Genomic DNA, 13129 nt, shown 5'->3' with positions numbered 1-13129 from the left:
GCCTTAAAAGAGCACAGAAAACTAGGCAGTAGTACTGAAGTGTCTGTGATTAATTTTTACCATTTATAAGTGTCACATACATGTATAATGTCAATTATCTTCCCTGTGCAGGTCAGATGAGATCACACTATAAGTTTCATGTAAAGTTGCTGTCATCATAATTTCTTTATGTCATTCACCAAAGTGGTATAGATGCCCACCTTTTGATGTTATCAGCTGACAGCTTGACTTTAAATTCACTAGGGTTACTTTTTTTCATACATTGACTTCACCATTATACAGGAAACAAAACTCAGACCAAAACTGAACACTGATGAACTACCTAGGACAATTTAAAACAGTGCACAGTGGAAGGTTGAGAGAGCATGAGATTAGCATAAGAGTTGTTCATGCTGAAGCTAAACTAAGAAAATGCCTGGCTACTAAAGCAAGACTTTTTCACTTAAGTAATGTCCAGTTAAAAATGCATATTACAAGCTGCAATTTTGCAAGCCTTATTCTCTTAATGAAAACTAAAGTATCCATTGAAAATAATCTTCTTGTCAGCCCTTAAAACTTTTTACCAGTTACTCAAGGAAACATAGGCACGCAAGGCGTGCAAGAGTTATTTTTTTTGGGACTTAAAAGCCCTGGAGGTAGCAGTACTCGGTGGACTCTTAACAGTTATGATAAAGGTAACTCATTCACGTATACTGGTCCCGGATTCCATTCAGTGGCATTATAGAGTTTAATATTTTTATACAACCTTTGATGATTGTTGTCTCTAAATATTTCACAACAATTCTTCAGAACAACCCTTTTCCTTCTTTTTCTCCTTTTAGCTGATATTCCAACGAAATACTTAATAAAACAGACATGCTCTTTTCAAATACTACGTTGTCTGAACTTGTAAAGTATAGACAACCTTGGAACAGCCCCAGTACTCTGTTAAATAAGCATCTTATCTTTCTATTTTTCTATATAGCAATGTTAAGTTTGGAACAGATTCTTGAAGGCTCTCGACATCTAAGATTAAGTCTTTCAGTCATCCCATTGCATCATCCGCTACACACGAAAATACGATATTTCAATCTTACACCTTTTAACTCATTTGCAAAGCATCTTGTTCCCTCGATAATTACTGTAATCGATCAAAGACATGAGCTTAAAATCCCTAGCTTTTGCGCTCAATCCTTCACTTGTTTCACATTTAGGAAAGACTGCTCTTTCTCTAAATTTCAATAAACTAACACCTCGAATCTTTGTTGATACCTCTTCACACACATACTCAGTTTGAACAACAGTATCTGCAGCTTTACCAATATCCACGTCTCGCTGATCTACAATTGTTTCTCTGCCATCCTCTTTCTTTCATGCGATTACCATAGCAAACATCTTGTATGACACCACACGTACCATACGAAATATTCCCAACCAACCTCGAGATAACGTATATGTAGGCAATGACGAGATTTCTTACCATTTCTGCAACAGTTTGTAATAACCACAGAAGTAACTTCATGATAACACAGATGAGTACTTTCTACAATTTTCACTTCGGTCAGCAAAATTAGCCCGTCCAAAACGAACACTCGAATCACAATTTAGTGTTGGGTATTTTGCTGACAGCGTGTGCGTTGTAAGCAGCTGAGCATCACACAAAATACTTTTCATATGTAATTCTCCCTGGATATAACAATGTAAAATATTTAACTGAACAAACTACAGTAATCTGATACATCTCCAGATTAATGTAGGTACCATCATATTTTCTAACAGCTAATTTGATTCATTGTTTGATACAACCCACACTGATTGGTGTGACGCACGCACAATGTTTGACTGAACAAACTACAGTAATCTGACACGTCTCCAGATTAATGTAGATACCACCTTATTTTTTTTCTTTGATTTGTTCTTTGATAAAACCCACACTGTGATTGGTGTGACACATGCGCATGCATAACTCCCTCACTCACCGATCACATAGCCCTTCCAACCCCCAAGAGGAATTTTTGCTCAAAAATACTCAAGTTAAGAGACCTTTTCACATTTTATACAACTCGTATGTTTACCCTTTTTACACAACACAACACAACAACACTACCTCACCGAAAATTTAAAGAAAGAGAAAAAAACCTCTGACACATTAAAAGTCTGATTTAATTAAATTGCACTTTAACTTGGTGCCACGCAGTCCTCAAAGAACATTTGAGCAGTTTTCATACTTTTTACCTTTAAAAATATCAGACTGAAAAGAATGTCATAAAATGCCCATCTAAGAAAAAGAAACTGTTACTGCAGAGACATAAAAACCGTCCAGAAATGAAAGCTTTTATTTGTTCAATATCCTGGGAACAATAGCCGATAACTTGTCAGCTCTAATTGAATTTACTCCCATATAAAAAACAAAAGTGTTAAGTTACCATTTGTAACTAAAGATAGCAAACATCTCGTGGGAACAAGTGGTGACGATTCGTCAGCTCTAATTGAATTTACTCCCTTGTGAAAAACAAGAGTGTCAAATTACCCTTTGTAACTAAAAAATAAAAATATCTCGTTATCTTTGCATGCGACAGGAACAAAACAATTGTCACATGCACTTACTATTGTAAACGTTAGAACTGTTTCAAATCTAAATAGTCTCGTCTCCTCTAAAACATGTCCTTAGAACTAGAAGCGACGATTCATGACCTCTAATTGAATTTACTCCCAGTGAAAACAAAAGTATCAAGTTACCTTTGTAGCTAAAAATAAAAATATCTCGTTGCATTTTCATACTATGAACTCACGAACTGTTTCAAACCTCAAGGCTCATCTCGTTCATAACTAAAATCCTCAGCCTAACCCACAGAAAATGTTGAAGTAAGCCCAATACATAAATACTTCCTCCTCTTTTATAGAAGAATAAATATGGCTGTTCTAAATTGTGTCGGGATCAAATCTTCTCACATACCATTTACCTTTGCAACAAGAAATTTGATTGGCTGTTTATAGTAGATCCAGTCTGATTGGTGTGACATACATACATCTCTCACTCACTCACTCATCCATTGACCCGTCCACAACATACCCGACGCGCCAACTGAGAGGTATTTTTTTACCAAAAAAATAACTCAAAAACAAGTGTTAAGTTACCATTTGTAACTAAAAATAGCAATATTTTGTTTTGTTTGTTCAAACATTTCATGGGAACAAGTGGTGTTGATTCGTCAGCTCTAATTGAATTTACTCCCTTGTGAAAAACAAAAGTGTCAAAGTTACCATTTGTAACTAAAAATAGCAAACATCTCGTGGGAACAAGTGGCGATGATTTGTCAGCACTAATTGAATTTACTCCTTGTGACAAACAAAAGTATCTAGTTACCCTTTGTAACTAAAAATAAAAATATCTTGTACCATTTGCATACTACTAACTTGTGAACTGCTTCAAAACTCAAGACTCATCTCATTCATAACTAGCCACCATTACACTGAACATTATGCACTCCAAAACAACCCAATGTGTGTATCTAACTGTCACACTCCGCTCCAAACCGGACTAAAAATCGCAAACCGGCAACATACACGTCATTCTTTATTTTTCAATTACCAAAACCCTTGTGTTTAATACAATAAACCGCTTAAGACTTCATATACGTCACTTAAGTTATCATGAACGAAAACAATTTCCTTTTTCTCCTACCGCAATTCGTGCTGGCTATTAATGTGAAAAAGCGAAAACCCTGATAACATCGAAGAGAAAAGATTTAGTTTCATTTCAAACATATCTTCTCATTCCAGTGGTAAATGAGACCCATTATAATTGTAAAATCATCACAGAATAATATCTTTTTGTTCTGTTGACCAAATTAATTGTAGTCTCTTCGCTTTTCACAGTGAAACTTGCCAATGGATGGTGACATTGACTACACGCCCGTAACACTTACTACGAACTCTGCAGCAATATTTAGGTTTCAATACAACATGCAAACGATTTGAACCTGGTCGCAACCTCATCAAATTCCCAGTAGTGCATTCTGCTCCCCTAAAATACAAGTCTTCTTATCATTCAAATCTTAAACCTAGTAGCAGAGCGGCTAAGACTCATTTAATTGAAAACTTTATCTAATGGGAAAAGCTCACCCTTCATTGAATGCTTGTAGTTATATGCCAAACACTATGTTTCTTTGACTGATTATCCAATTGCAAATGTTTATAAAACCCGCCCACAAAATCCTCGCCTCAGAAGATGTCGAAATAAGCCCAATACATGAATACTTCCTCCTCTTTTATAGAAGAATAAATATGGCTGTTCTGAACTGTATCAGGATCAAATCTCCTCACATACTATTTACCTTTACAACAAGAAATTTGATTGGCTGTTTATAGTAGATCCAATCTGATTGGTGTGACATACATACATCTCTCACTCACTCACTCACCCATTGACCCGTAACATACCCGACGCGCCGACTACGAGGTATTTTTTTACAAAAAAATAACTCGATAATGTTTTATGTAAATTATTGTTTACGAAGAGAATGATTTCATTGGGCTTGAAGATTGTTTTAAATGCAAGAACTGCTCTTTATGATTGATTTGAAGATCTTTATGGATATCCAGGGATCTGGGTCCTTTATTGGCTAGTGTGGCTGAAAGGTGGTCTGTTGTGGATCATCATGAATTTAATTCTTGCACTGCTACTGTTTATTAATAACCAGCCAGTGTAAAAGGAAGACTGGCAGACTGTGGATTGGGGCTAAAATGCAGACTGAGGGTAAATTGCAGACTGCAGACTTTAACTGAATCAGGTTACCATGTCCATCATTGAGAGGTAACCGTAAACAGGCTAACTGGATTGTTATTCAGGTGAACCCGAGTGACATTCAGGCTAACTGAAGTGTTATTCAGGCTAACTGGAGTGATATTCAGGTTAACCGGAGTGATATTCAGGCTAACCAAAGTGCAGTCTTTCACTTCGATTAGCCTGAATGGCCATATTCATGGTTAGCATTCAATAATGGAAGTAACATGGTATGTACTTAAAAGTCTTTAGACTGCAGTCTGCATTTTACACTGCTGATTATTCACTGAGTCAGTTACTTGATCTAGGATCTAAATATGTGACCTTGCATGGGAAAACATACACTAATGCTTATCCTTTAAACAGGTGAAAATAAACGGATTGTGAACAGGTAGTAAATGGCTTCCTTAAGTGTTTTAACAGCTACATAAAGCGTTCAAGTGGTTTAGGAAATGTTATAAACGGATGGCTAAAAATGTTTAACAGTAAGGTGAATTTTTCTAACGGATATCTCAAAACGGAATGCTGGTCGTTTTGCCAACATGCCAGTTCGCCAACATATGAAGTTGATTCGACAACGTCCGAGGTCAGTTCGTCAAAGCTTATAAATTATGTCAGTTTGCCAACGTCCAAAATAATGCTTTTAGTTGAAAATAATTGTCAAATAGATAACTTGCAATTCACTTTTTGATTTCAATTGTCGATGTTGCTTTTTTTCCGATTTTGTCACAAACTGCCATTGCCAACACTTGTAACATATTTCTTGAGAAAAAAGTTTTGACCAGTGACCCTGCAAGACAGTACGTTGTGTTCGTATTTGTTTACATCGCTTGCATTTTTATCTTGTTTTCACAGATGAAAATGGTGAATTAACCATTCTGACCACAAAACACGGCGTTTTGGCAAGTTACACAACACAGAAAGTTTGTGTTCTGACAACCAATTATGGCCACAATGAACTTACTGAGCTACAAATCGGAAAATGTATTTTCTGACCACAGATCTGAGGGTCACCCATTTGCCCAGGTACGCAGAAGATTTGTTTTCTTACCACGGCTTATGGCCATTTGCCATCGCCAAGCTACAAAACATTCATTCCTGATGATGCAGGCTTTAGTGTCTTTAGTTGCTTGTTGTTGAAGGCTAGTGGGTCAAAATACATGCAGCTTTGCAGAAATCATACACACTTCGAATCTATACGGCAAATAATTATGTTACTGCCAACAAGGTTGACGTGACTGCGAGCATGAGCTCATGATGTAATTTGCCCCTGCTGTGGGGGGCCCAAATCAGCAAACAAATCTGTAAGAATAATTCTTGATACAAACTGGATTAGGATTATGTTACACTGCGCGAACACAAATATGCGGTCGTATTAATGTCCTAGTCAGGAAAGTAAAATATACGGTCATACTAACATACTGAAGGAGGAAAGTAAAATGTATGGTCGTTCTAAAGTACTGAAGGAGGAAAGTAAAAGATATAGAGGATAATACCTGGGTACATGTAAAGATGGAATATTTCTTCAAGTGTTTAACTCCATATCTCACAAGTGAGTGCAGGGAACAAGTGTGATATAAAGTTGAACACGAGAAGAGATATTCCATATCTACAAGCACTCACTCACTCATCCTCGTCGCTCCTTCATGAGTGGAGCATAAAGCCACATATCTACAAGCAACCATGAATTATTTTGTTTATTATATAAACATACTGATAATGACATTTTTGACTATTTCCTGAAGATTTCTGACCACTTTGCAAAGATGTCCAAAATTTGTCTAAAGGCCACACAAATGTTTCCAAATATTTTCCGAAGATTGCTGAAGATTTCAGAAGATAACTGAACATTGACGAAGATTTTTGACAAAGATCCAAAGATGTTTCAATCATACACCAACAAATAGACCTTTTCACCGATGTGGTGGCCATCTTGAATAAAATTAATTTCAAAGTTTATTATGGGATGCTGAGGGGGCAAAACAATCGAAGCGTAACTGTGAGTTCAGTCTTTTTACTTGCAAAGTAACAGTTTGTGTCAAATATTTCTGTGAAAGTAAGCTTACAAGAGATAAAAATGGCAAAAGGTGATTGGTTTGCCATCTTTGGATGCAACAACAATCAGACTTAACAGGAAGCATTTCACAGTCAACAAATGCACTTAAGTTTGCTCAAATCATTTTAAATTAGGGTGGCCGGTTGAAAGTGATCCAGATCCAATCCTTTTTGCAAAGGGTTAAGAGTAGTACCCTAGTAGTAGAGTACTCCCCAAAAAATAATATGTAAAAAATAGGGGGTCTTTGTTTTGGGGTCTTAGGGGGTCTTTGTTTTCAAGACACCCAGCGCTGGATACTAAAGTGACTTCTCCTGTCCTGCAAACCTTTAGCGTGTTTGCCGCCTGGGAATCCCATAATATGCTTCAAATTGATAAATTCAAAATAGCCGCTGTATCAGTAAAAAGGTCTATTTAAGTACAATTCAGGAGTCAAACTTGATATCGGTGAGTTTAAAGTGCGTTAAATCTATGAACAACAATTTCATTATAATTTTTCAAATGCAGGATCTTAACCTTATCCTCCATGTATTTCTTGTGGGTGTTTCTGTTACTCAAACCCTGATAAAAAGCATACTTTGCAATATAGAAATTCAGTAAAAATATAAATTAAATCTTTGTGCATTCCGTTCCTTTAGTACATTAGTACATATATGTTATTGGCCGGCTGAGAGGTCCATATAGTAAAAAATTGTGACCGAGGTATTGAAAATGCTGCCTCAGGCAGCATTTTCAAGCCTGAAGTCACAGTTTTTCACTATACAGACCGAGCCTAAGCCAGCCAATGATCATCTAATATGCACCATCTACAAACCATTCGTAAAAAATGTAATGAGCAAATGAGTGAGTTACTGAGATACTCGACAAAGGAAGATGTATCAAAGAACAGATTTATTTTGGACTATGTTATGTTAATTGCATTTGGTTCACAAGTTAAGTTCTCCAAAAAAAAAAAGTTCTCCAAAATTGTTTTTCTGGTGTGAAATTTCATGCAAAGTTTGAAGCTTGCACCTTGAATATTTAAATATTCAAGGTACACCAACCTCTATTAAGCGGCCAACCCCTATTAAGCAGCCAACCCCTATTAAGCGGCCACCTCCCATTTCCCCAAGGATAGCCCACTGTATTATATGTAAACCAAAAATAATTGCACAGCGCAAAAAGACCTAGGTACGAGTTTAGCATTACAGTATTTACGCAGGGCGTGTAGGTAGCGGTAGTCTAGTAAAAGATGACAACACGGGCAATGGTTAACTATTCATTCTTTTCATTGCTTAATTTAATCTCTTTCTACCCAACAAGATTGTGTGCTCCCTGTGGTTCCGAGCCTTACGGAGCCTTACGTATTAGGATAAAAATTGTCCTACCCCTACCCCCTAAAATGGGATGACAGCATTGCATGACAAACAAACAAGGAACCGCTGCAAGCAAGGATTCAAGCAGCATTAGGTCAAATGATGATCAAACATAATATTTTGGTGTGGTGAAAAGCAAGCAACTATCTACAAATTACTTAGTCGTTTTTGACTTAGATGCAGTGGTGATCATATGTGTCGAACGAGGGTCATAGATTCATGGTATTCGACCATTAAATAAGTTGACAGTTGGCAATGTACATCGCACATAGTGTAAACAAAAGCAAACTTCTGCTTTATGTGCGACAAATGGTGACAAAAACACGTCAAATCGGCTTTTGGACCTGCCTTTTACAGCAAATAAGGTTAGAACATTTCGAAATTATCAGCTCTGTGTCTATTTCAACTTAATATAGCTCAAGACATGTGACGCGTGCTAACATATATGTCTAACCCGTAAATTGAAATTTGATGACGGATTGTCAAATATCTGCATTTTTAACGTACTTTGAAAAGCTCTCGTGTCGCTCACAATCATTTTCCCAAAGAAATTTTTACAGGAATCTGTAGACCATCCTTCTGCAATTCAACCACCAGAAGCTTAATCCATTTGAAGGTTTGGCACATGGTGAAAATCAATTATTTTTACGAAGTACTTTTAAGTGAATGAAATACATGTCTTTGAAATTTAATTATTTTGCACCCAAAAAGAGAACGCAGCGTTCCCTAAAATCAACCCAGTACACATTTAAACATTGCACAAAAATATTTGAGTGTTTTAAAGACGGAAGAATGATGTCGTTTTGCATGCAAGGCTCTCAAACTTGTTTAATAAAATGGTGTGTCAAATGACGATTTTAATGGAATTTGGTAATTTGCATATTTCTTTGAAATGAAAAGATATTTTGCCAAAAAAACTACCCAGTAGTTTTTGTCATGCCCAAGCCGATCTACCATAGGAATATAAGCGAAATCAAATTTTCGACCCTTGCCGCAAAATTAAGAATTTGTCTGATTTTTACAGGCAGGCACTCTTAAGATTCAGAGGGGGTCTTATTAGGTCTCAGTTTCTGAGATTCAGAGGGGGTCTTGGGTGTTGGATATTAGGTCTTAGATCTTAGGTTTTAGTTTTTTTAGACACCCGATGTCTCAATGCACCAGAATCAGTTCTTAACATACTTCCACATTAACACATACTTCCACATTGTTATGTGGAAGAATTATGCATGGTTTGTAATTTCATTTGGATAGGTAGGCTCAATTGCCATTCACTGTTTGGGAAAGGAGTTTGTGCCCTTCCACTGGATATATAGACCAGAGAAAATGGAGCCTATTAGATAGGGGAAGCTCACATTTACTTATCACTCATGTTTATTGATATGTGTGGTTGATGTTCATTATGATACTCAGTAATGCTTCTTTTCCAGGCAGAATTTGGCCTTTGTCAAGTCTATAGAAGAGGCTCTGGATAATCTAGTTCAAACTACTGTCAAGGTAATATCCTGCAAATTCCATTGACGATCTCCTTTGGGTACCTACAGATTATGGAATTCTTATAATTCATGGTTATATATTCATTCATTTTAACTTGATCTTACCTTCCCTTTGGAACAATAAATCTTCTGGCCCTTGTAAGTACTGTTGCTGTTAGGGCTACTTGTTATTAGAGATAGGATTGCCCAATTTTCTCATTTTAGCTTTGTTGTTAACGTTGTTGTTGTTGTTATTATTATTATTATTATTATCATTACAAGTGAGACCAGCATAATAATATTATAATTTAATATATCATTTGGTATCTTCTGGCAATTGATGATGTCTTTTCGTGATCAGGTGCACTATTTTCATTGTGTGTGGTTATAGTAAGGTAATAATTTGCTTATGGTTATTGTTACAGTTGTAGGTCACAGCAGAGCTTGTACTGTAATGCACCGGTCATTAATAAATGTGCTATATTACAACCATGCATATAATCCCAGACAATACTAAATTTGTTATCAATGAAAATGACCAAAAAATATAAACAATTCAATCAATCAATTAAGCACTCTCAATCAGTCAATTAAAATAAATCAATAGCATAAGTTCAATTTTGAAACTGACAGGGTGTTCAGCAGCATGGTTGTTCAGAAAAATAGGAAACACATGATTGAAAAAATAGGAAAAATAGGAACTTTCTTTCAAAAAAAAAAGGAAAATCAATGCTACTTTGATGGACAAAGATACATGTAGTCTCCGTAAAACCCATCAGCTTTTTCAATACATACATGCATACACGCATACAGACACGCACACATACATGCATACACACATACATATTTTATTGCAACTCCCTAACAAGCGTTTTTCAGTTACATGTACATTACTACTTATAACTTACTTATAACTAACTTACTTATAAAACTACTTAGAACTATACGAATGAGCACATAAATATTGGCAAGGATACATTAAAAACAAAATAATAATAATAATAATAAATAAGAGAATAAATAAATAGAAAATTAAAATTCATAGATTAATCAACTAAAAGTGACTTAACAATTTGTGATCTAAAAACTCTCACAGAGTCTGAGTCCATTAACAGTGATACAAATGTACATTCATGTACACCTGTAAGACAATGCAAGCATTTTTTTAAAAAAAGTTATTCTCCTTAGCTCTCATTGTGATAACAACATCAGTTTGTTTAACAATAGATTATAAATAAAAATAATAATTGAAAGGCAATCAGTTATCAATTGTCAAATTGACATTTAAATGTTTTCTTAGAAACAAGACTAGTGACTCTACAATGAATTGATAAATTCAGATTCCCTGGTTTTAACAGTACTTATTATATGGCTAGCTCCGCGAGCCGGCAAGATGAAACAAATCCCGCACCGTGATTGGCTACCCGAGCGGGCAAGATGGAGCTATCTTGCCCGCTCGGGACTACCCGCCGTGTCCCACAAGAAAAATTTCCCCGAAAGCCATATAATAAATCCTTTATTGACCAAGCTTGTTCAGCCAAGATGGCTGGATATTGGCCAAGTTCTTTTTTTGCATGTTCATAGACCGAGACGGAGTCGAGGTCCATAAACACGCAAAAAAAGAACGAGGCCAGTATCCAGCCATCTTGACCTCACACTTGGTCAATAACCTATATTTAATGACTGAACTACTCCAGTTTCACCTTGTTCAGAAACTACGCTGGCTTTCCAAAACTTTAACATCAAACCAGCAGATAATAGTAAATACAACAAATCCTTGGTGAAGGTTAAAAACAACAGTTTACCCTTAGCTTCACATAAAATGACAGTTCACCTTTAGTTTGACTTTAAATAACAGTTCACCCATAATTATCTTACTTTAAGACAACAGTTCGCCATTAATATGGCTTAACAACGACAGTTCACCCTTAATTTGGCTCTTTTTTACTTTGAAGGAGAATTAGAAATACCATTTAATTTGGTAGTGCTTTTTCCAGTAGCTGAACATGGATAAATATATTTATTTATTTATTTATTTATTTATATATATATTTATTTATTTATTCAGCGTAAGGACATGTATACCTTGTGTATTTTCAATGGGTTGATGCAGAATATTATCTATTGACTTCAACATAGTCACCTGAACTACATTTATTTAACTAGTAGATACAATAGATGCAGTAGAAAATCATTGAAAAATGTGGTTCAACAGGAAATTGCTATGAAGAGAAAGTTATCAAGAGAAATCTAATAAGCAGCAGAGAACAAAGAATTTATTATTACTCTCACTAACATTTTTCTTGATTTAGAACATCAAAGTCATGACCTCAATTGCTTTATGCTAAATCTACATCTGAAACACCTGAGCTTAAATCCATTTTTAATCTTGTAACACATGCTGCTTTACAAGCAAAAACAAGAGGTTTCATTTAAAAAATAGGAGAAAATAGGAATCTGCTCAAAAAATAGGAAAACATAGGAACTGCACACCCTGCACTGATTTAGGCTCTGCTGGCAGAAAGCTATCTGAACCAGGTTGATAGGATCATGCACATAATTTCTGCTTACAGAAATTCTGGATTTCTTCAGTATTAGATACTGACAGATCAGGAAGGTTTGCTTCATATATAAAGAATAGTAAGAGTGAATGCCTATAAAAATGGACCTAAATCACCTATCAATGGCACAAGTCAAAAAATTGATTTTGCTTGTATTTTGTCCATAGATACGTCCTAGTAAGAATAGAAACGGACCATAGCTAGTTTCTGCTAATACAGCTTTCTTTGGTAGAAATACGCCAAAAACGATTTCGACCCGACTGGGCTCAAAATCTACTTCCGGTTTTGCTGAATTTTTCGAATATTTGATTGCTTCGCGCTCCGCAGAACAGCTACTTGAGAATCTTTCAATAGAGTTTATATTCAGTTCAGGTCTTCGTAGTATGACTGAGCGAAAAATAAAATAAATCAAAGTTAGTTTTGGGCCCGAAAAGAGATAAAACTGACACGCAAAATTTTACAGTATGCCGCAGGAGAATTATTGCATAAAAACATCGCCATATTTTTCTATGGGCTATAACTTTAAATACCATAAAAACACTTTCTACGGGTTCAATATACACCCACCTGTTAGGATATCAAAAAATATCTCTGGGCAAATGGTTTCAAGTCGCCCGCCTTGGCCTGTGTTTCTCGTAGATTTTGCCCAAAATCCGCCGTTGGGATGTAAACAATTGCGTGACGCAGAGAGCCACTCTCGAGTAAAATATTCGTTTCCAGCAATCCGATGAAAGCAATTTTTGAAAAGTTGCGTGGATAAAATAATGGAAAATGTTTTTTTTTTGTTTAAGTTAGTATAAATATATATGTTTTTTCATTTGCATTGCAACACCCACGACATCCCTGATAAAGAACGTTACTACAATACTCCGGGAAATGATTTTAACACTTGTTTGTTTTATTGATTTCACTGATAACTTACA

General features: G+C 35.8%; 1 protein-coding gene across 5 annotated transcripts in view; it reads left to right on the top strand.

Annotated features, from left to right (window-relative positions):
- The window catches only part of LOC110053986 (transcriptional repressor NF-X1-like), a 217835-nt gene that overhangs the window by 135637 nt on the left and 69069 nt on the right, over positions 1–13129 (top strand). For all 5 annotated transcript variants that reach the window (XM_089284973.1, XM_089284975.1, XM_089284971.1 and 2 more), the window contains one exon: positions 9601–9667. In XM_089284973.1, coding sequence (XP_089141099.1) covers positions 9601–9667 — 67 coding nt within the window. The remainder of the gene's footprint in view (positions 1–9600; positions 9668–13129) is intronic.

The sequence above is a fragment of the Orbicella faveolata genome, unplaced genomic scaffold, assembly GCF_042242905.1.
Source record: "Orbicella faveolata isolate gen_17 unplaced genomic scaffold, um_ofav_v1 contig_13, whole genome shotgun sequence".
Lineage (NCBI taxonomy): Eukaryota > Metazoa > Cnidaria > Anthozoa > Scleractinia > Merulinidae > Orbicella > Orbicella faveolata.
Note: the sequence above shows the minus strand (reverse complement) of the source record. Positions and strands in the feature narration are given on the sequence as shown.